The 21,328-nt window shown below is 37.5% G+C and overlaps 4 protein-coding genes across 4 annotated transcripts in view; 1 reads left to right on the top strand and 3 right to left on the bottom strand.

The window, feature by feature from the left end:
* LOC106062356 (uncharacterized) overlaps nucleotides 1-21,328 on the top strand; it is a 124,889-nt gene that overhangs the window by 62,916 nt on the left and 40,645 nt on the right. The window lies entirely within an intron of this gene.
* Nucleotides 71-5,490, bottom strand: LOC106069286 (uncharacterized). Its single transcript, XM_013228906.2, has 2 exons — nucleotides 5,270-5,490; nucleotides 71-2,067 (listed from the first exon to the last, which is right to left on the bottom strand). Exons 1-2 carry the CDS (start codon nucleotides 5,304-5,306, stop codon nucleotides 338-340), a joined length of 1,767 nt encoding a protein of 588 aa, XP_013084360.2. The 5' UTR covers nucleotides 5,307-5,490; the 3' UTR covers nucleotides 71-337.
* On the bottom strand, nucleotides 9,994-14,133 carry LOC106069285 (uncharacterized). Its single transcript, XM_056007084.1, has 2 exons — nucleotides 13,955-14,133; nucleotides 9,994-12,449 (listed from the first exon to the last, which is right to left on the bottom strand). Exon 2 carries the CDS (start codon nucleotides 11,512-11,514, stop codon nucleotides 10,222-10,224), a length of 1,293 nt encoding a protein of 430 aa, XP_055863059.1. The 5' UTR covers nucleotides 11,515-12,449; nucleotides 13,955-14,133; the 3' UTR covers nucleotides 9,994-10,221.
* LOC106069287 (uncharacterized) lies at nucleotides 16,370-19,558 on the bottom strand. The gene is made up of 2 exons (XM_013228907.2): nucleotides 19,356-19,558; nucleotides 16,370-18,450 (listed from the first exon to the last, which is right to left on the bottom strand). Exons 1-2 carry the CDS (start codon nucleotides 19,384-19,386, stop codon nucleotides 16,724-16,726), a joined length of 1,758 nt encoding a protein of 585 aa, XP_013084361.2. The 5' UTR covers nucleotides 19,387-19,558; the 3' UTR covers nucleotides 16,370-16,723.

Here is a 21,328-nt window from a genome sequence, read left to right as displayed (position 1 = left end):
TATAAAAAAACAACAACTCGTAATATTGACAAATATTAACCTAACAGAAAAAGAAACGCAAAGACAAAGAAATTTCTTACAATTTTGTATTTAAATTTCTTCCCATGTTGACCTGGCAAAAATCACTAGCGGTTGAATAAAATGTCTTGAAATAGTTTGCTGGTCATTTAATCTTCACTCTTGTCTTGAACCCATTACCCAGCACTCGTGGCTAAACACATTGCGGTTTGATGATTATTTTGTGAACTTCCCCGATGACTTCATTTCCTTAAAATATTTTTTTTTTGGTTCGAAACTATAAATAATTTGCTTAGAAATTCTAAAAAAAATCTTACTTTCAGTTTTCATCCTCATCTTCCATATCATGATCAGAGTCCTCTTCGAATCTTAAATCATCGTCTGTAGGCATGAAAAACTGGACAAACTTACACGCCCCTTGTTCCTGGTACCAATACTCTGTCCTACATGACAAGCCGGAGACTCCATGAAGACAAACATTCTCCAAGGGCGTATTTGAAAAGACGTACAGAATGTCTCTGTAGATGAAGGCACCACAAAGAGCACTTTGGATCGACCACAGACGTTGAATGAATATAAATTCAATGCTGTCATCTTGTTTCCTCAACACTTGGCTGATTGATCCATCTCTTTGTAGGATAAAGTAGCTTGTTTCATTTCTAAAACCAACCAAATATTTTGCTGACCCTTCAAGATGTCCACAGTCAGTCCATTTATGTTCAGGTACGTCTAAAGAAATCACTGTCGACTTTACATCAGAGTCAGTGGAACAGAAAATCAAGATACTTTTGTCAAATTCTAAAGCACTCTCTGGAGTTCTCATCATGTCGGGGAACTTGATCTCGCTGCAAAGAACTGGAGTCTCTCTCGGCGACACACATTTGACGCTGCTGCTTGTGCCGTCTATGGCGTAGATCAAGTTTCCTTTGGAGATGACAATGAAGTCTTTATTTGGAAGATCGAAAACAAAATTCCATCTCGTGTTTTTATAAACAAAGATCAAACTTTCAAAGCCCGTGCTGCTTATAACATAGAGCTCGTTGTCAAACACAGTTAAATTTGTTATTTGCGTATGTAAGGGACATCTGGGAAACCTCATCCAGCTGTCTAAGTCTGTTTTAAGGGGTTCCAGGCTTAAAACACTGACCTGATCTTTGTCAGCTAATACACCCACGAGGCAGAAAAGACCGGGGTTTCTAGGATATGCGAATGGAGGCCAGTATCCATGAGTATCTCTGTCTAGATTGTAGTTGATGGCTTTAGTTAGGATGAGCTTTGCTTCTTTGTCTTTATCACACAAATGATGTTTGGAGAGCTCTTGAAGACATTCAATGCTCGCTAACCCATACCTTGAGGCTCTTAACAGCTGAGAGAGCTCAGAAGTGTTTTCATTTAAAACGTTCTCTTCCTTGCATGGCACGTTACTGTCCAGTTTTCTTCTTTTCGGACACTGCTGGTCATCCTCGTTTGCTCCAGAACCTCCTTCTTGTTTGTCCAGTTTTTCAGCCCATAGGAAAATGGACCTCAAAACAATGTCTTCACTTCTCACTAATAGGCGATTATCTTTTATAATGCTAAGAAAGTCTTTGAATGATAAAATGGAATAGAGATGCATTTCATCTGCTGTCATAAGCAGACGTTTCAGAAAAACTTTAGCTTGGCAGACTACGCCATGTGACTGGTAGAGTTTGGCCGTCACATAGATGGTCTCAAAATATTCTCTGCAGATCACACGACCAATGTTGTTCTCACAGATTACAATAAGTTCTGGAATCTGCAGCACTCTCACAGTCTCCCAGATTTCTAAAAGGCTGTCAATACTCCAAAAGGAACGGAAGTCGGAATCGTAAACACTGATAGTGTCAAGGAACTCCTTGAACTTCTCTTCTGAAATATTGATCACGTGACTGTCCTTACGTAGGCTTTCAATCGTTGTATTTTTGGTATAAAAGTTGTAGATAGTTAACGTTAGTTGCTGGGTGAGATTCATTTTTCTTCCTTCTATTTGAACATCAAGATCAGTTTGAAGTCTGTCGCAAGAAGGACAATCTTAAAAACAACAACAACAAAAAAAAATATAGTCTTTTAAATATTTCAAAATGAGTGAAATACTAGCTCATTAACCACACAGGGAAAACTCTTAGTTTGACCGTTATAATTTTTCCGAGTGTAAAAAAAATATATTTAAATTTCGATATAGAATTAGAAAATCTTTATCTTGAACAGACCAAGTCTTTTGAGTATTTCCTCATCTACATCCTATCTCATTAAATAGTGTAATATATTAATTTCCCAGAACATTTTACGAACCATCTTCTAGTCTAAATGTAAAGGCCTATCTTTAAAATATTATAAAATCTAGTAGATTTACCTATATTCGTTTAACCTGGATATTTCTTTTTTGGAAGGTAAGGGGGGGGGGCAGGGGATGGGTCGTGGTCAAAAACCGTTCAGAGTCTTCTGGCAAAAAGTTTGTACAAGGTTACTTCTCCCACATCAAATCTTGGAGTAAGCTAAAATTTTGCACAATTATTTCTTTTACCTAAAATACACAAGAATAAAAAAAAAAGAATTACCAATTATTTTGGTAATTAATTATTTTGTTTATTATCATGAACAAGGGAAAGAAATCGAACTTAACAGATGTTCTATAGGTTGAATTATTCCCCTTGATGACTCTTGAACCACTTTATTATGAGAACGTTGTCAGTTTCTGAAATTTCTACTTTTCTAGGCCTGGTGCACTAATAGGCTTGATGGGAAAATACAGAGAATCAAAAATGTTTAGACAGAGTGAGCTAATATAAGCTTTGTAAATATTAAGTCAGCAGTGGTCCCTCCATCGACCCGGGGGATACAGAGAAAAGTAAAAGTTTTGAAAAAATACGAATCATGGTTTTAGTTTATTCACTTCGTCGCTCACGTGAACGTAACAGGATCAGCAATTTGATAGAGTACCAGGTGGCCGAGACTCGCTCGGTTAAATAATTTCTTAAGGAAGGATATATACCCGAAGTCATTTTGGGAATATTTCTGCAATTACGAAAATGAACGATCGGGTAAAGACTGTTGAGAGTTGTTTTAGTGTTCTGTTAGTTCTAACTGTAATTGTACATGGCGACTTAAACATAACGTCTCTTAAGTTCTCCTACAGTCTAGACAAATCACAGCTCACGTTGTATCTTTTTAAAACTATTGAGCTTTTATTGGCTTGGAAGAAAGTCTTTGCAGTTTAACTTCTACTCTGGTTACGTTCTTACATTTTATATTGCAATTAGTTGATTCATTATGGCTTTAGTACGAAGCATCAAGTGATGCAAAATCTCTACGTTATAGTGTAAGACAGGCACTTTGTGACAAAGTAAAATGGCGCATTTGTTCTTAATAGACTTAAATCATTGCGTTAGTTTTCTAAAGAAACGTTTCCGTTGGGCACCTCTGTCGCCAACCACATTGCCTTTGGCATATGTTCGTCTTCCATACGGGATACGTGCCCTGCCTAGCCTGACTGTCGGACTATAAGAAGCACATACCGGCTTTTGCCATCCATCCATCTCAGTGGCGCTACTGCCCATGGAGGACTCTGGCCTGCTTCAGCACATCCTTCCATTCCATCTCTCTTGGTCCTTCTGTCTCCACGCCCTAACCCCAAGTTTTTTACCGAGGTTTACAGATGAATCAAAAGAGGCTGCAGCGTACGCAAACTCGTTGACCGCAAGCTAGATATCATGTTTAGTGGGAGCAAGTAAGCCGTAGAGAAGCTGTGCTATGACCATTTCCTTTGTTTTGGTACGGGACAGTAGACTTCGAAGCTTGAACACACCGTGATACTTACCAGCAAAATAACAACAAAGCAAAATCACCTACATGTCTCTACGCTATTAAAGTGTAAACAATTTATATAGCACTTAAAACACTATAACTAATCATACATCGGGAAGTTAAATTTCATTATTTTTCTTCCATAGTTCCATAATAAATCAATCTACAATAAGATGGTGCGCAAATGTTTAATTAGGCCCATTGATTCATTATAACTTTATTCTTGTTTGCAAAGAAATGTCTTAGTGTACTGCTGTAAGCCTAGTGACGTAATCGTTTTTTCCCCCGTTTGACTTCATGGAAAATTTTCATTCATAAAACATTCTTGCCAAAATTAATTTTTCGATAACGAAACATTTTTAAACCTATATAACGGTCGAGCTCGAGTTTTCCCCTTATGACCAATGAGTTGAGAATTTTTTTCTCATTTATTTAAATATACCTTAAAATTTTATTGAAAATCGCTAGAGCCGTTTTCGAAATAAAATTTCTCTCTATATATATACAAGAATTTATCGCTTGAGAGTATAGGTATAGGATTTAATGATTTGGTACGTTACACCAATTATTTTGTTTTCTACGCGATGTCGAAGACGTTACTTTTACCCTCAATTTTGTTCATTAAATTAAAAAAAAAACTGAACTAAAGTTTTAAAGATTCGTCATTAAGTGGCAAACTATGTTCCTAGTAATTCACCGTTATCTTATCTTATAAAATGGGAGGCGCGGTGGCTGAGCGGTAAAGCGCTTGGGTCCCGGGTTCGAATCCTGGTGAAGACTGGGATTTTTATTTCGGGATCCTTGGGTGCCTCCGATTCCACCCAGCGGTGCCTCTGATTCCACCCAGCTCTAATGGATACCTGACATTAGTTAGGGAAAAGTAAAGGCGGTTGGTCGTTGTGCTGGCCGCATGATATCCTCGTTAACCGTAGGCCACATAATCAGATTACCTTTACATCATCTGCCCTATAGACCACAAGGTCTGAAAGGGGAAACTACTTTACTTTTTATCTTATAAAATTCAGACGTTACTTCAAAAAAGAAGATGATTACGTCCTACACGTATAGCATCTAGTCATGCATGTTAACCAATGACTTAAATTCTGCCAAGTCACTGGTTTTCCTGGCTGGCTCAGACAACCCATTAAATGCTCTAATAGCACTAGGGAAGAAGGAGCATTTCTTCAAATTTGTCCTAGCATATGGAACGAGGAATGTGCCTTTATCTTTGTGTCTTACTGAGTATTTTATTAAATTTTGTTAATGTATTTGAAGATTATGGTTCAATAAAAGGATTCATCTTCCAAATAGAAGATATTGCCATTATTAATCTATTTTAAAACCTTACTCTTACTAAAATATAGATCTAAATATGAAAGGATAGATCTAGCTAGATCTAGATTATCTAGATCTAAATAGTTCGACTTACCTGTAATGTTATAACTTTTTCTTCTATTCCTGTCCATTCAAGAATGATTTTGTGGATTTCTAGATTTATCTGTCTGGGGATTTTGTTGTCCTTGTTTCTTGTTAAAGAAGGAATGTAGATTTAGTTTAATGTAAACAATATCTAAATGTGATTAGTAGTCTCACCAGAAACCAGAAACCAAGCATCGGTGTCTATAACTAGGACGTCAAGTAATAGCAGACGTGCTATACAGTGCACTGTCCACAGAGTATTGATTACTTTTAGAGCCGCGCATAAATAGCTGGTGGCGCGGTCGTTAAGGTTAAGCGCATGGCTTCCGAACCTAAGGTCCTGGGTTTGAATCACTGTGCAGACTGGGATTTTGAATTTCAGGATTTTTAGGGCGCCCCTGAGTTCACCCAACTCCAATGGCTACCTGACTCTAGGTGGGGAAAGTAAAGGCGGTTGGTCGTTGTGCTGGCCACATAATATAATTAGAGATTGGAATCGAACCCAACTTTTAAAGTTCGGGTTCGGTTCAGTTCGGTCAGATTTATGTTCGACTTCGGTTCGGTTCGATGACGAGTATAGTTCGGGTTCGGTCAGGTTTAAAGTTCGAAATCGGCTCGGTTCGATGTTATGAAATTATGTAATAGCAAAATTAAGTTATAAGGTTTAATGCAATTTTATAGTTAAAACACTTTCACTTGAAGTTTTACATAAAATAAATACTTTGCAACATATAATAGACCTATGGGCAATACTCTTTTTCAATATAATGTTGCCTACATAAATTTTAAGCGTAACAATTTTTTTAATGGAGATAGTATTGAAGATGCGGCAGGTTTTCCCTCAAGTCGGCAAGGTGTTTAATTCCGGGCGGGGCTCGGCGCTAACCTTTTTCTTTTTACCTCAGTGGCGTATCAAGGGATTTGAGGACCCAGGGGGCTTGACCTTTTCAGGAGCCCCTGCATTTTGACATTGGAAACCATGGCATGATATAATGTACTTAAAAAATATATGTCTAAATTCCAATTGGTACATTACATAACTTTTATTTGCCAAAAATAATCATTAAGACTCTTTTATTGAATTATACCGTTGTTTATTGGTGAGAAAATGCACAAGTGACAAATCTTAATTCCTATCGCCACAGGTCTTTCATTAAAGGCATCTATAACATCATCCTTATCAATGTTGTCTAGTATTTTTGGCTCCACGTGAATAACAAGATTGCATGGCGGTGGCGTAATATTTAATATTTAATGTAAAAAAATAATTAGGACATTCATTTGTGGGACCTCTTATGAGGGGTCCCCGGTGTGAGAAACTTTCGAATTTGGACCCTGAATGACCTATGGTGGGCAATTTGTATTGTGTAAGGAAAGAGACATATTTTTTTTTACAAAGCTTATATCAACTCTGTCTGGTAAAATGTTTATCCTCTCGTTTCCCATTATAGGATCAAGTTAAAACTTTGCACAATTAATCATTGAACCTGACCAGACTTGAGTCAATAAAAATGTGTTCATTAATTATTTTGATTGATTTTAAAATAAGGGGAATAGATATTACTTAATGAGAAACGACCCACAGGTTGAGCACCCCTGTTGATTTCTCGACACTCAAACTTAACAGTGTAATACGATTCTTGTCACTACTGTTGTTGAGTTTTACATTTCTGAATGTTTCACATAATGAACTCTCATACTTTCAATATATTTTTACATGAAAAATAATAATGACAATGTCTTCGATTCCTAAGATTAACGATGACTACGCAAACCCACTTGCGACCTGCATATTCTTCCACATCTCATGCAGACAAAGCCGTTGCCCACTGCGGTCTGTTTAAGTTTTCTTTCCGTCCTTTGCGCCTATCTTTAATAATGGCTTTCCTTTGGGTCTCAAATGTGTTTCCCGCCGCCTTTGTGAGAGCTCTCCAACTGTCTCTTCCAGAGATGGTACAAGATAATTCTAGTCCCTATGAACACGACACTTAAATACGATTCACACTGTCTTGAATTACACAATAAACGGATCAACTTCAATCCATACCATTACTTGGTACATACTCCTATCGATATTTCTCACACGGCATCTCTCACATTAGTTACTTTACATCTTCTTCTTCGTTCTCATTGTTATGTTGGAGTGTTCAGATGAGTAGACCAATACATGAGATGAACTGCCCAGTGGTTTCCAAATCAGGGAGCTCTCCATATAGTTTTCTTTCTGTTGATGTGTTTTGGGGCCAGTGTCTTATACGGGCCTCTTGGTAAAGAGAGCAGTTTTGGAGGACGTGGTCGGCATTCTCTGGTGATACTCCACATGGGCAGATTTCACTGGTTCCAATTTTGAGCTTCCGGTACATGTGTTAGTTACTTTACTGAAACATCGGATCAACTTTCCGGTCGATTCACCAAATTCACCCATTCAGTAGTTTGTATGACCGTTACGGCACCACACATACTTTGTTGGTCGTTTTTCTCATTCCAAGATGATGACATTGTGATTCTCCATGACTGACTGCCAACGGTACACCACATAGTTTCTTGATCTAATACTTAAAACTCGATTACTTGGCTAGCTAACTTAACCCGACATTGCTACCTGCTTAGCTACCCTACTGCTACATGACTACTTAGTTAACTAAACTTCTGCTACATGTTTGCTTCGTTAACTGACTTGTTACTATATGACTGCTTTTTAAATACCTTACGCTACATGAGTACTTGGTTAACTAACTTACTGCTACATGACTACTAGGTTAACTAACTTACTGCTACATGACTACTTGGTTAACTAACTTACTGCTACATAGTTACAAGGTTAACTTCCTTACTGCTACATGAGTACTTAGTTAACTAACTTACTGCTACATGACTACTTGGTTAACTAACTTACTGCTACATGACTACTTGGTTAACTAACTTACTGCTACATAGTTACAAGGTTAACTTCCTTACTGCTACATGAGTACTTAGTTAACTAACTTACTGCTACATGGCTACTAGGTTAACTAACTTACTGCTACATGAGTACTAGGTTAACTAACTTACTGCTACATGACTACTTGGTTAACTAACTTACTGCTACATGACTACTAGGTTAACTAACTTACTGCTACATGGCTACTTGGTTAACTTCCTTACTGCTACATGATTACTAGGTTAACTAACTTACTGCTACATGACTACTTGGTTAACTAACGTACTGCTACATGACTACTAGGTTAACTTCCTTACTGCTACATGAGTACTTAGTTAACTAACTTACTGCTACATGACTACTAGGTTAACTAACTTACTGCTACATGGTTACTAGGTTAACTTCCTTACTGCTACATGAGTACTTAGTTAACTAACTTACTGCTACATGACTACTTGGTTAACTAACTTACTGCTACATGACTACTTGGTTAACTAACTTACTGCTACATAGTTACAAGGTTAACTTCCTTACTGCTACATGAGTACTTAGTTAACTAACTTACTGCTACATGACTAACTTGGTTAACTAACTTACTGCTACATGGTTACTAGGTTAACTTCCTTACTGCTACATGAGTACTTAGTTAACTAACTTACTGCTACATGACTACTAGGTTAACTAACTTACTGCTACATGGCTACTAGGTTAACTAACTTACTGCTACATGAGTACTAGGTTAACTAACTTACTGCTACATGACTACTTGGTTAACTAACTTACTGTTACATGACTACTAGGTTAACTAACTTACTGCTATATGGCTACTTGGTTAACTTCCTTACTGCTACATGATTACTAGGTTAACTAACTTACTGCTACATGACTACTTGGTTAACTTACTTACTGCTACATGACTACTAGGTTAACTTCCTTACTGCTACATGAGTACTAGGTTAACTAACTTACTGCTACATGACTACTAGGTTAACTAACTTACTGCTACATGGCTACTTGGTTAACTTCCTTACTGCTACATGAGTACTTAGTTAACTAACTTACTGCTACATGACTACTAGGTTAACTAACTTACTGCTACATGGTTACTAGGTTAACTTCCTTACTGCTACATGAGTACTTAGTTAACTAACTTACTGCTACATGACTACTTGGTTAACTAACTTACTGCTACATGGCTACTAGGTTAACTAGCTTACTGCTACATGGTTACTAGGTTAACTAACTTACTGATACATGACTACTTAGTTAACTAACTTACTGCTACATGGCTTGCTACATGACTGCCTCGTTAACTGACGTACTGCTCCATGACAACTATCCAGGACGCCTCAGAGACCACCCAAATCTAATGTTTCCCGACTTACATTGAGTAAGTAAAGACGGCTGGTCGTTGTGCTGGCCACATAATGTCATGCTACATGTTCTACTGACTCTGATGAAAGGTCGGCAGTAAGTTTGTTATGAAGTGCCAGAACATAAATGGACTCGACAATAGAAACAGACAGGCTTCCCAATATCTGTCTCCCATGGACTACAAAGTCTTGAATGGATAACTCTTATCTTGCATATATATGCAGTCTTAGTATCTATAAACACCGTTACAGGTTTTTTTGCAGAGTTTGCAACGTTATAAGAGGAACTGAATAAACAAATATTTACATATTTCATTACAAAAAACACCTGATACTAACAAACAATTACATAAAAACAAAAGCAAAGCCAACAAAAAAAAATCATTAATACATAAGAGAATGTTAAATCCACCCAAACAATTAATAGTATGAACATTAGTGGTTGAATGAAATAGCTTGTGCTAGTTTGTTAGTCATGTGATTTTCGCTGTTGCTGTCAACTCTTTACCCAGAACTTGTATGCATATTTTCGTCAGTTTCCCCTGTCGCGCCCTCCTCTTCAAATCACTTTTTTGCACATAAATAGAACAAAGGTCTACAGATCTCGTTAAAACTTTAAGAAGCTCTCATAATTGCAAAACAAAAAATCGTGTCATTGCATCGTGTGACTCAGTCATCCTCTGACTCGGAATCGTCGACACCGGAGAACTCTGGCCTCTTATATTTTGAAGGCATCAGAAAAGGCACAAAGTTGCGCACCTCTCTTTCCTGATACCAATATTCCGCCCTCCAAAACAAACCTGAAACTCCATAAAGACTTGAACTTTTCAAGGGCGTATTTGAAAAAACGTACAGAATGTCCCTGTAGATGAAGGCACCACGTAGAGCGATTTGGATAGACCACAGACGTTGAATGAAGATAAAGTCAATGCTGTCATCATGTTTCCTCAACACCTGGCTTAACGATCCATCTCTTTGTAGGATAAAGTAATTTGTTTCAATTCTAAATCCAACCAAATTTTTAGCTGACCCTTCAAGATTTCCGCAGTCAGTCCATTTATGTTCAGGTACGTCTAAAGAAAACACTGTCGACCTTTCATCAGAGTCAGCGGAACAGAAAATCAAGATACTTTTGTCAAAGTCTAAAGCACTCTCTGGATTTTTCATCATGTCAGGGAACTTGATCTCGCTGTGAAGAACTGGAGTCTCTCTAGGCGACACACATTTGACGCTTCTGCTTGTGCCGTCTATGGCGTAGATACAATTTCCTTTAGCGACAACAATGAAGTTCTTATTGGGAAGATCCAAAACAAATATATATTTTTTGTCTCTAAACACAAAGATAATACTTTCGTTGTCTGTGCTGCTTATTATATAGATTTCGTTGTCAAAGAGAGTGACATTTATTATTTGTGCATGCAAAGGACATCTGGGAAGTCTCAACCACTTCCAATAATAATTGGTTTCAGGATACAGCACACTGACTTGATCTTTGTCAGCTAATACACCCACGAAGCAGAGAAGACCGGTGTTTCTAGGATATGTGAATGGAGGATAATATCCGTGAGTATTTCTGTCTAGCTTGTAGTTGATGGCCTCAGTTATGACGAGCTTTGCTATTTCGTCTTTCTGACACAAATGATGTTTGGAGAGCTCTCGAAGACATTCAATGCTCGCTAACCCATACCTTGAGGCTCTTATTAGCTGAGAGAGCTCAAAAATGTTTTCATTTAACTCATTCTCTTCCTTGCATGGCACATTACTGTCCACTTTTCTTCTTTTTGGACTCTCATCCTCGCTTGCCCCAGAATTTCCTTCTTGGTTGTTCAGTTTTTCAGCCCATAGGAAAATTAACCTTAAAACAATGTCCTCACTTTCCACTCGTATGCGATCATCTTTTACTATGCTCAGTAAGTCACGGAACTTTAAAACACAGAATAGATGCATTTTGTCAGCTGTCATAAACAGGCGTTGCAAATAAAGTCGAGTTTCGGAGAGGACGACATGTGATTGATACAGACTGGCCCTGACGTAGAAAGTCTCAAAACAGTACGCGCTGTTAATGGTCTATTTTGTTGATAAATATATATATGTTAATGGTGCATGCGAGTCCATATGACACAACAACAGAATGAATCAAGAATATACTTAATAACGCAGGCTGATAACTTCAACAATTTAATAAACAATAAAAAGGGCACAGTCCTCTGTCGTCGCTAGCCTAGCGTCGTCCTCTTAGGCGTCTTGTCCGTTATTCTTCTTGTTCGTAATCCTACTCTGTTCTTACTCGTCACATTACTTAGGAAAGACCCGATTCACATCAACTTCTACGCATCTAGTTTAGAGAGTAGGTTAGTTTTGTTAGTTAAATATATTGTGTATAGTTTTAGCGACGGTAAAAGTAATGACGTAGTAAGACAGACTAATGACGTAGTAGACTTAGGCGAACAAGAGACCAACATGGCGTTATGTTAGAAGTAGGCTGTTTTGAATAGTAATTGAATAACAGTTAGATATAGCGACGTTTTAGAAAGACTGGACGGATTTCCCAGTGCTTAATAAAGTCCCACAACAGCGCACATTAACCGGCAAATCTTCTTGTCGACTATTACAATTAGTTCAGGAATCTGCAGAGCTACGACAGTCTCCCAGAGGTCCATTAAAATTTGAATTGTCCACAAGTAATTTGTGACTGTCCAAGTTAAATTTAATAGTGTCCAGGAACTCCACAAATGTGTCTGCTGAAACATTGATGACACGAATATCTTTGGGTTTGGCCTCAAACTTTGGATTCAAACAGAGATAGATGGCTGACTTTAGTGATTCATTGAAGTTTAATTTTCTTCCTTCTAATTGAACTTCCAGGTCAGTAAGATGACTCTTACGAATGTCGCAGGCTGCAAAATAAAATTGTATTTTATTATTCTTTTCAAATATTTTGTAAATGGGTGAAGTATATACTGAATTTACAACTATGTTGATTTGGATTTGTAAGCATATCTAGGTCTGTGTTACACAAAATTTTGCGTACATAAAAAATTTCACCCGTTTATCACGGAACACAATACCGTAATTGTCGAATTCACTGAAATAATTTGTCTGTGGTGTTATTATCCAATGTAGGCATATGTTTTGAGGGGCCAACTAACGCAGCAAAGCTGGCCTTAGCAGTACGCGGGCCCTGTACCAGCGTCATGTCAGTGCAACGAATATAAAAACGGTGGGTTGACGGTAACAAAAGATTCTCTTTATCAAGGGGGCCTGAACGAGTTCCCACTAGCCATCCCATAAGGCCGCCTCTGAGCATGATGTCATGGGACAGGTGTGGCATTTGTCCGCAGTAAAAAAAAAGGGGGCATTTTAATTATATTCTAATCTTTTTCTACTTTAATACTATTATTTCTAAATCTTATCTTACTTTCTTATACATTACAGACTTTACTTCAAAAAAAAAAAAAAAAGAAGATGATTACGTCCTACGCATTTCATTCATCTATCTAGTCATGCATGTTAATCAATGACTCAAACTCTGGTAATTCGTTGGTTTTCCTGGCTGATACAGGCAGCCCATTCCATTCTCTAATGGTACTAGGGAAGAAGAAAAACTTGTACGAATTTGTTCTAGCGTATGGAATAAGAAATGCGCCTCTATCTTTGTGTCTTTCTGAGTATTTTATTAGGTTTTGATTTTCTATTTGTAGGTTCTGGTTCAGTCTTTTATGAATTATAGCTACTTTACTTTTTATTCTTCTGTCCTGAAGTGTCTCTTAGTTTAGTGATTTTATTAATGCTGTTACTGAAATCAAATTGGAACATTCGTCTGTTATACCTCTTACTGCTCTAGTTCGTATTTGATCTAGTTTCTTTATGTTTTCATGAGTTGAGATACTGACCATGTCCAATTCGATCAGGGAAAAAAAAAGTTTTACCCGAAATGTGCCAGGTTTGTGTTTGAGTTTTTGTCACAATCCTTCAAGGGTTACTCTCCCTTCATATCACAAGAGCTAACGTTTAGGTCATTAAAAGCAAGGTCTATTAACAGATAAGATAGTAAAAATGTATTAATTTAATAAAAATCTGTTGTCAATATTGTATGTTCACATTTTTTTTGCCCTTTCACAAATCATACATACTTTTTATAGAGTCAGCAGTGCTCCCCCAATCGATTCAGTTAACTTAGTCAGTCTTAGTTAAGGGATACAGAAGACAGGAAAGGTTTGAAATGAGTATGAATTTTATTTTTGTTTTTTTGCATTCACAGCGTCTCTAGCGTTAATAATTAATGAGTAACGTGATCCATATGAAACATATTTATAACCTTATTTAAATCTATATAGATCTCAATATCTAAGTCCAGATCGATATCACAACACATTAAGTCTATATAGTAGTATTACTGTACCTTTACTGATATCATTTTTCTTAGCACTCCTGTCCATTCAAGAAAGATTTTGTAGATTTCTAGATACAGGTTTAACTGGATAGAGGTTTTCTTTTTTCTTGTTTCTAATAAATATTCAAGTAGAAAAGTTTTGTATAACTTTGTATATCGAATAAAAATTAAAAGTCATATGTCATAAAAGTCATAATAGTCTAAAAAAAGAAACAAAACAGCAATGAAGGTTTTTGCCATTAGAACAAGTGCTACACGGTGCAATGCCTACAAAGTTTGACTTTTTAGTGCCGCGCATAAATAATTGGAACATGATGTACAAACAAACAGTCAGTTTCAGATGGTCGAATGGTCGTGTAGTATATATGCTCTGGACTGTTGTCTCTTTGGTCTTTGGTTCGAACCCTGCGCGTCATTATCCATCCGTCGTCTTGCGGGAGGTTTGGGTTAGGATGTAATAATCTTCAACTTTCTCTAACTGGCATAGAAGAGAGAGCACCTGGCTGCAGATGGTTTCGGAACGAGACGGAGATCGATTACAAACGCCGTGGGGTACAAATTTGAGACCTAAAGTAAATCCACTGCCGTGTGACCGATGGTCGGCGGGAAAAGAATTTAAATCGACCACCGGCGGACAATGTGTGTGCGCTGGATGTGTCACACGTTACCTTGACCTTGACCTATCCCTTAGACTGTTGGTCCGTTGAGGCACCATGCAAGATTCGTCGACCGTAGTTCTCCATTCCTCTCTATCTTTTGCAAATGCATGACGCGTAGGACGTAATCATCTTCTTTTTTGACGTCTGTTTATATAAGATAAGATATGGCGCCCTTAAAAAAACGAGTCATTAATCTCTTAACAATGATCATCACGCAGTTAGCACAGGAAGACATTTTGTTTTCTAACAGGAAGACATTTCATGACACAAAGGAGAATCAGGCACAGCACTTTTGCTATTTGCTCTTTAGTTTCATAGTACAAATCAAGCGGATTCAGAACATGGGAACAAAGAAAAAAGTAACAAAGGCATACCGTTGAGAATGTAAAGGGCAGGGAAAAAAACAAAGTGTCAGAAACAATTTGCTAAAATCAGGTGTTGCTAGTTTGTTCTTTGTTTTACATGTTTCGGATGTTTTTTAGAGTGGGTAATCTTCTTTCTAGTCCGAACCTCTCTCATGACGAAATGGGTTTAAACCTGGGACCATCAAGACGAGCCTGGGCCACAAGCTACTTCTGTTAAAGTAGAACTTAATTATTGAAACATATTGCTAGAGGTAGAAACATTGTCCCAGAAATAGATTGTGAGAAACTGTTTGCTATTCTTCTTCTTCTTCTTCTAGCCAGCTTTATTGCTGCTGAGCTGTGAGCTCTTTTGCAGACTGTGCCAAGGAAAAATAGTGTGCTGTTTTCTTCATTTGTTCAGCAAAACTATTTGCTATAAACATTTTGTTAGAACCAGAATGATAAAAATTCTGCTATAAACACTTTTCTAGAAACATGTTGTTAGTAGTAGAAATAAGTTGTAAATAACAGTTTGCTATAAATAGGTTGTTTAAAAACTTGTTATTTAAATAAACACGCTGCTAAAAATTGTCGCATTAAAACTTACTATAAGTAATTGGTATTAAATAAAATTGTATTCCACTTTTGGACGCTAATTACTAAATTAATACATGCGAAAGCAGTGTCAATCATTCTTGTACTAATATAAGACAACATACAATTGTAGTTCACTTTGCGAGTACTCAAATCGTCATTTAGTCTCTTCCGAGCGAGAAACAATGTTTTTTTGTTCCAATACAAGAAAGTTACTTCATTAAGATCTATGTATGCTCTTAATGTTGGCTACTTCAATACTAAAATAGCCAAGCTGCCACGTAGTCAGAACAACGCCGCACGAATAGTCCTTAGAAAAACAAGACGAGATTATGCTACTTTGCTCTTGGGCACGCTCCATTGGTTTCCTGTGAAAGCGAGAATCGACTACAAGGTGACCACACTTTGTCATCAGTGTATCTATAACAAAGAAATGCCCTTGTATTTTAGCGAACTGATCACTCCATATGTCCCTCAGAGAGCCCTGCGCTCAATGGACTCCAGGCTTCTAGTGGTGCTACATTTCTCCCCTCAAAAGCTAGGTCTGCAAGCTTTTTCAGTGCACGGACCAAGGATATGGAACTCACTCCCCATTGATCTCAGACAGACAACATGCTACACTACTTTCAAGAAGAACATTAAGACTTACCTGTTTAAAACTTTTTTAGATTAGTTTGTCATTTTAGCTCTCCTATTTGTGCTAGTAATGTTATCACAGTGTTTTGTTTCTTAACAGCGCTTTATAAATAAAATTATTATTATTTGCAGTACCACAATTAAGTCTTTTAAAAAGGATTGCCCAACGTTTCGAAATAAAAAAAAAGAGATGTAATGTATACATTTTATTATCAAAATCATGCATTACTAGCTAAAATGTATCAATAAAAAAAAACCCGCAATGACCACGATATACTATGTTCAATTTTCTCTTGTTGACCAGGCAAGAGCACGAGCAAATAAAGGAAATGTCTTTAGGTAGTTTGTTAGTCATGTGATATTAACTTTTGCTATTCATTAACAAGCAATGTTGGCAACTTTAAAAAAAAATAAAAATGACAAATTTCGCTGCAACATTTTAGGCGTTTGCTGATTTTTTGTGAACTTTCCCAATTACTCTTTTATCTTTCAAACACTCTTTTGGCTTATAACTCTAGCTACGTTCTATTTATCGCATTAGAAACTTAGTCTTCGTCTTCGTCTTCCTCGGAATCTGAATCAGATTCATCTTCTGTCCTTAAAACATCATCCGTAAGAATGGAAAACTGTAGAAACGTACACGCCTCTTGTTCCTGATACCAATACTCCAACTTCCAAAACAAACCGAATGCCCCATTAAGATATAGATTCTTCGAAGGTGTATTGGAAAAGATGTAAAGAATGTCCCTGTAGATGAAGGCACCACGTAGAGCGCTTTGAATAGACCACAGACGTTGAATGAAGATAAAGTCAATGCTGTCATCTTGTTTCCTCAACACTTGGCTGATTGATCCGTCTCTTTGTAAGATAAAGTAATTTGTTTCTTTTCTGAAACCAACCAAATTTTTAGCTGAACCTTTTAGAAATACACCGTCAGTCCATTTATGCTCAGGTACGTCTAAATTAACCACTGACGACCTTTCATCAGAGTCAGTGGAACAGAAAATCAAGATACCTTTGTCAAAGTCTAAAGCACTCTCTGGATTTTTCATCATGTCAGGGAACTTGATCTCGCTGTGAAGAACTGGAGTCTCTCTCGGTGACACACATTTCACGCTGCTGCTTGTGCCGTCTATGACGTAGATCAAGTTTCCTTTTGAAATGACAATGAAGTCTTTATTTGGAAGATCCAAAACAAAATTCCATCTCGTGTTTCTATAAACAAAGATCAAACTTTCAAAGCCCGTGCTGCTTATAACATAGAGCTCGTTGTCAAACACAGTTAAATTTGTGATTTGTGTATGTAAGTGACATCTGCGAAACCTCATCCAGCTGCCAATGTCTGTTTCAATGGGTTCCAGAGTTAAAACACTGACTTGATCTTTGTCAGCTAATACACCCACGAGGCAGAAAAGACCGGAGTTTCTAGGATATGCGAATGGAGGCCAGTATCCATGAGTATTTCTGTCTAGCTTATAGTTGATGGCCTCAGTTATAACGAGTTTCGCTTCTTTGTCTCTCTCACACAAATGATGTTTGGAGAACTCTTGAAGACATTCAATGCTCGCTAACCCATACCTTGAGGCTCTTATCAGCTGAGAGAGCTCAGAAGTGTTTTCATTTAACTCATTCTCTTCCTTGCAGGGCACATTACTGTCCAGTTTTCTTCTCTTCGGACACTGCTGGTCATCCTCGTTTGCTCCAGAACCTCCTTCTTGTTTGTCCAGTTTTTCAGCCCATAGGAAAATTGACCTCAAAACAATGTCCTCACTTTTTACTCGTAAACAATCGTCTTTAATTATGCTCAGAAAGTCTCTGAAAGTTAAAATACTTAACAGACGCATTTTGTCCGCTTTTACAGACAAGTGTTTGAGAAAGCGTCGAGCTTTGTAGAGAACGGCATGCGACTGGTAACGATTGGCCCTAACATAGATGGCCTCAAAAGCGGCCTCGGTCATTCTGTGGCAAACCTTCCTCTCACAGATTGCGATTAGTTCGGGAATCTGCAGAACGAAGACAGTGTCCCAGAGTTTTAAAATGGTTTGTAGAGTCGACAGGTTATTAAGATTGCGATAGTTGGACTTGATCGTGTCCAGGAACTCTGCAAACGTTTGGGCTGAAAGATTGATGACTCGGATATCTTTGGGGTTTCTCTCAATCATTGGATTGAGAAAGTGGTAGATAGCCGAAGTCATTGTCTTAGTGAGCTCAATACGTGTTCCTTCTAATTGTATGAGCAATTCAGTCTCATGACTCTCACACGAATCACACGCTGAAATAAATAGAACAAAACATTTAGTATATATTTGTTTAAATATTTTCAAAATAAGTGAAGAACATACTATGTACATATTATACTGGTTGCAAGTATTAAAATTAATAAAAAAATGTTAAAGGAATATAGACATGTTTGACATTGATCCAAATTCAATCAAGGCCCGCAAGCCGCGAGTCATATTTGGCTTGTAATAAAAATTAGTCAAGAAATGTGGAGCAAACATTTTGAGGTTTCATTACTGTTTTTTTTTGTTTACATTTTATTGCAGATGTTAATTAAATAATAAATACAAATAAAGCACTAACTCTACGGTGAGTGGTAAAGAGCTTGGCTTCCGAACCTGAGATTGAGATTTTAATTTTGGAATTTTTAGAGCGTCCCTGAGTCCGGTTATCGCAGTGCTGGTCACATGACACGCTTCTCGTTAACCATTGGCCAAAGAAACAAAACATTTTACAAACGATAGCTACCTGCCAGCACCCTTCTTCTGAAAGAGACAGCCGGAGAGCTATCCCGAAGGCCTCGGGATACACATTTGAGAACCAATTGGATCTACTAGAATTCAGCATCACCACATCACAAGGGACTCAGTGCTTGCAAAGACCTTCCTTCAGGGAACAATACCAGGAAGAAGAAGATGAAGACAGAGGAAGCGATGGGAAGACAACATCGAAAAATGGACAGGCATGTCAGTGAACGAAACTCTATCCAAGGCAAATAACAGAGCTGAATGGAGAAACACGGTTAGCGGATCTTGTGTGGTGCCCCAACGGTCCAACAGACCAAGATATAGGTGAGGTGAGCTGTGAGAAAAGTCTAGCTTAATTTAGATTTAAAATAGTTTCCATCTTGAACTTGAAATATCAAAGTCTAAAATAAGATATACACATTGAATGTACCTGTAAGGTTGACACTTTTCGTTTTGTCCATTCAAGAATGAGAATGGTCTTTGCATCTAACTTGATTTAGATTCTCTTTTTCGTATTACTTATTACAAAAGTGTTTTGGTAGATGTGCTAAATGTAAACTAATTAAATCTAGATCTAGATATAACTGATAGTTTTAAAAGAAGCAAATCATAGATGTATTTAAAAACTATTTATAAGACTATCTTCTGATAGTGCAAGTTTTACACGGTGCGATGTCTCTCTAGTTTGACTATTTCTAGAGCTGCGCACAAGAAAGACTACTCTCACAAAGAAAACGATCTGTAGGAATCAGTGGCCGCCTGGTCGTGTTGTATGTTCTAAGGCTTGTTGTCTTGATGGGCCAGTGCCTCAAACCCTGCCCCACACCAACCCGCGCCGTTACGCTAGATGTTTGAGCTTGAATATAATAATCTTTAACTTTGAAAGAACGTCAGAAACAAAAAACAACAGACATGCGCACTTTCTTGGCTATTTCTTCTTCTTCTAGCCAGATTTTTTGGCTGCTGAGATGCAAGTTCTAGACTGTGCCAAGGAAAAATACACGGTTGTTTTCTTCAGTTGTTAAGCACTGCCGTATAGAGTGGAGCCTTCAAATATGTTCATAAAAGTGGGCCTAGTGTCTACATAGAGATGGGCGTATGACATTTATTTAGTTAAGGCGGTAATTTAAAGGTAACGTCTGTTAATAAGATACTAAGATAATGTTTCACGTTCTTAGTTCTTTGCGGTGGAGGACATCGATGCTAGACACTTTATTTGGCGTACTCGCTTCTTTGTACATAGCTCTACATGTGGCGCAGTCATTTCTTTGTACATAGCTCTACATGTGGTGCAGTCATTTATTTGTACATAGCTCTACATGTGGCGCAGTCATTTCTTTGTACATAGCTCTACCTGTGGCGCAGTCATTTCTTTGTACATAGCTCTACATGTGGCGCAGTCATTTCTTTGTACATAGCTCTACCTGTGGCGCAGTCATTTCTTTGTACATAGCTCTACCTGTGGCGCAGTCATTTCTTTGTACATAGCTCTACATGTGGCGCAGTCATTTCTTTGTACATAGCTCTACCTGTGGCGCAGTCATTTCTTTGTACATAGCTCTACATGTGGCGCAGTCATTTCTTTGTACATAGCTCTACCTGTGGCGCAGTCATTTCTTTGTACATAGCTCTACCTGTGGCGCAGTCATTTCTTTGTACATAGCTCTACATGTGGCGCAGTCATTTCTTTGTACATAGCTCTACATGTGGAGCAGTCATTTCTTTGTACATAGCTCTACATGTGGCGCAGTCATTTCTTTGTACATAGCTCTACATGTGGCGCAGTCATTTCTTTGTACATAGCTCTACATGTGGAGCAGTCATTTCTTTGTACATAGCTCTACATGTGGAGCAGTCATTTCTTTGTACATAGCTCTACATGTGGAGCAGTCATTTCTTTTTACATAGCTCTACCTGTGGAGCAGTCATTTCTTTGTACATAGCTCTACATGTGTTTCCTGTCACAACAAGGTCATTAGTACACAGAGTAATTATCTAAGGGAAAGAACTCTGTACTTACAACTATATTTCTAAATAATGTACAAGTTCTTGTGCTTATTCGATAAGAAACGAAAGAATTAATTAGAAATAATTAATGGACTGATTGGTTAATTTTTTTTATTGAATCTTTTTTTTTTAATTGAATCTTGCTTATAAGTTACAATAGATCAAAGCTTAAAGTTTCTACTTGATGCGAGAATGGGTGCGGAAGAAAGTGATTAATTATCTCATGGGACGAAAGCCAATGAATTTATCGTATCTGTGAATACTGAAGGATTAATTTCCCTTGTTGGTATCAAACAAAGTAATTAATTACCAGTAAATAAGTGGTTAATTTAATTTTATTGATTCATGTCTTGTTTATGTCGTGTAATTGAAAAGATTCAACTTATCTGAGAATGA

The sequence above is a fragment of the Biomphalaria glabrata genome, chromosome 12 (genome assembly GCF_947242115.1).
Source record: "Biomphalaria glabrata chromosome 12, xgBioGlab47.1, whole genome shotgun sequence".
NCBI classification, from domain to species: domain Eukaryota; kingdom Metazoa; phylum Mollusca; class Gastropoda; family Planorbidae; genus Biomphalaria; species Biomphalaria glabrata.
The sequence above is the reverse complement of the archived record's forward strand: the minus strand, read 5'-3'. Positions and strand labels throughout refer to the sequence as shown.

What these genes read in the sequence shown, in the direction of transcription:
- LOC106069286 (XM_013228906.2), bottom strand. Translation starts at nt 5,306, where the DNA reads ATGGACAGGAATAGAAGAAAAAGTTATAACATTACAG. An exon ending in AAAAAGTTATAACATTACAG is followed by an intron (nt 2,068 to 5,269) that starts GTAAGTCGAACT and finishes GTTGTTTTTAAG; the next exon opens with ATTGTCCTTCTTGCGACAGA.
- LOC106069285 (XM_056007084.1), bottom strand. Translation starts at nt 11,514, where the DNA reads ATGACAGCTGACAAAATGCATCTATTCTGTGTTTTAAAGTTCCGTGAC.
- LOC106069287 (XM_013228907.2), bottom strand. Translation starts at nt 19,386, where the DNA reads ATGGACAAAACGAAAAGTGTCAACCTTACAG. An exon ending in GAAAAGTGTCAACCTTACAG is followed by an intron (nt 18,451 to 19,355) that starts GTACATTCAATG and finishes TATTTATTTCAG; the next exon opens with CGTGTGATTCGTGTGAGAGT.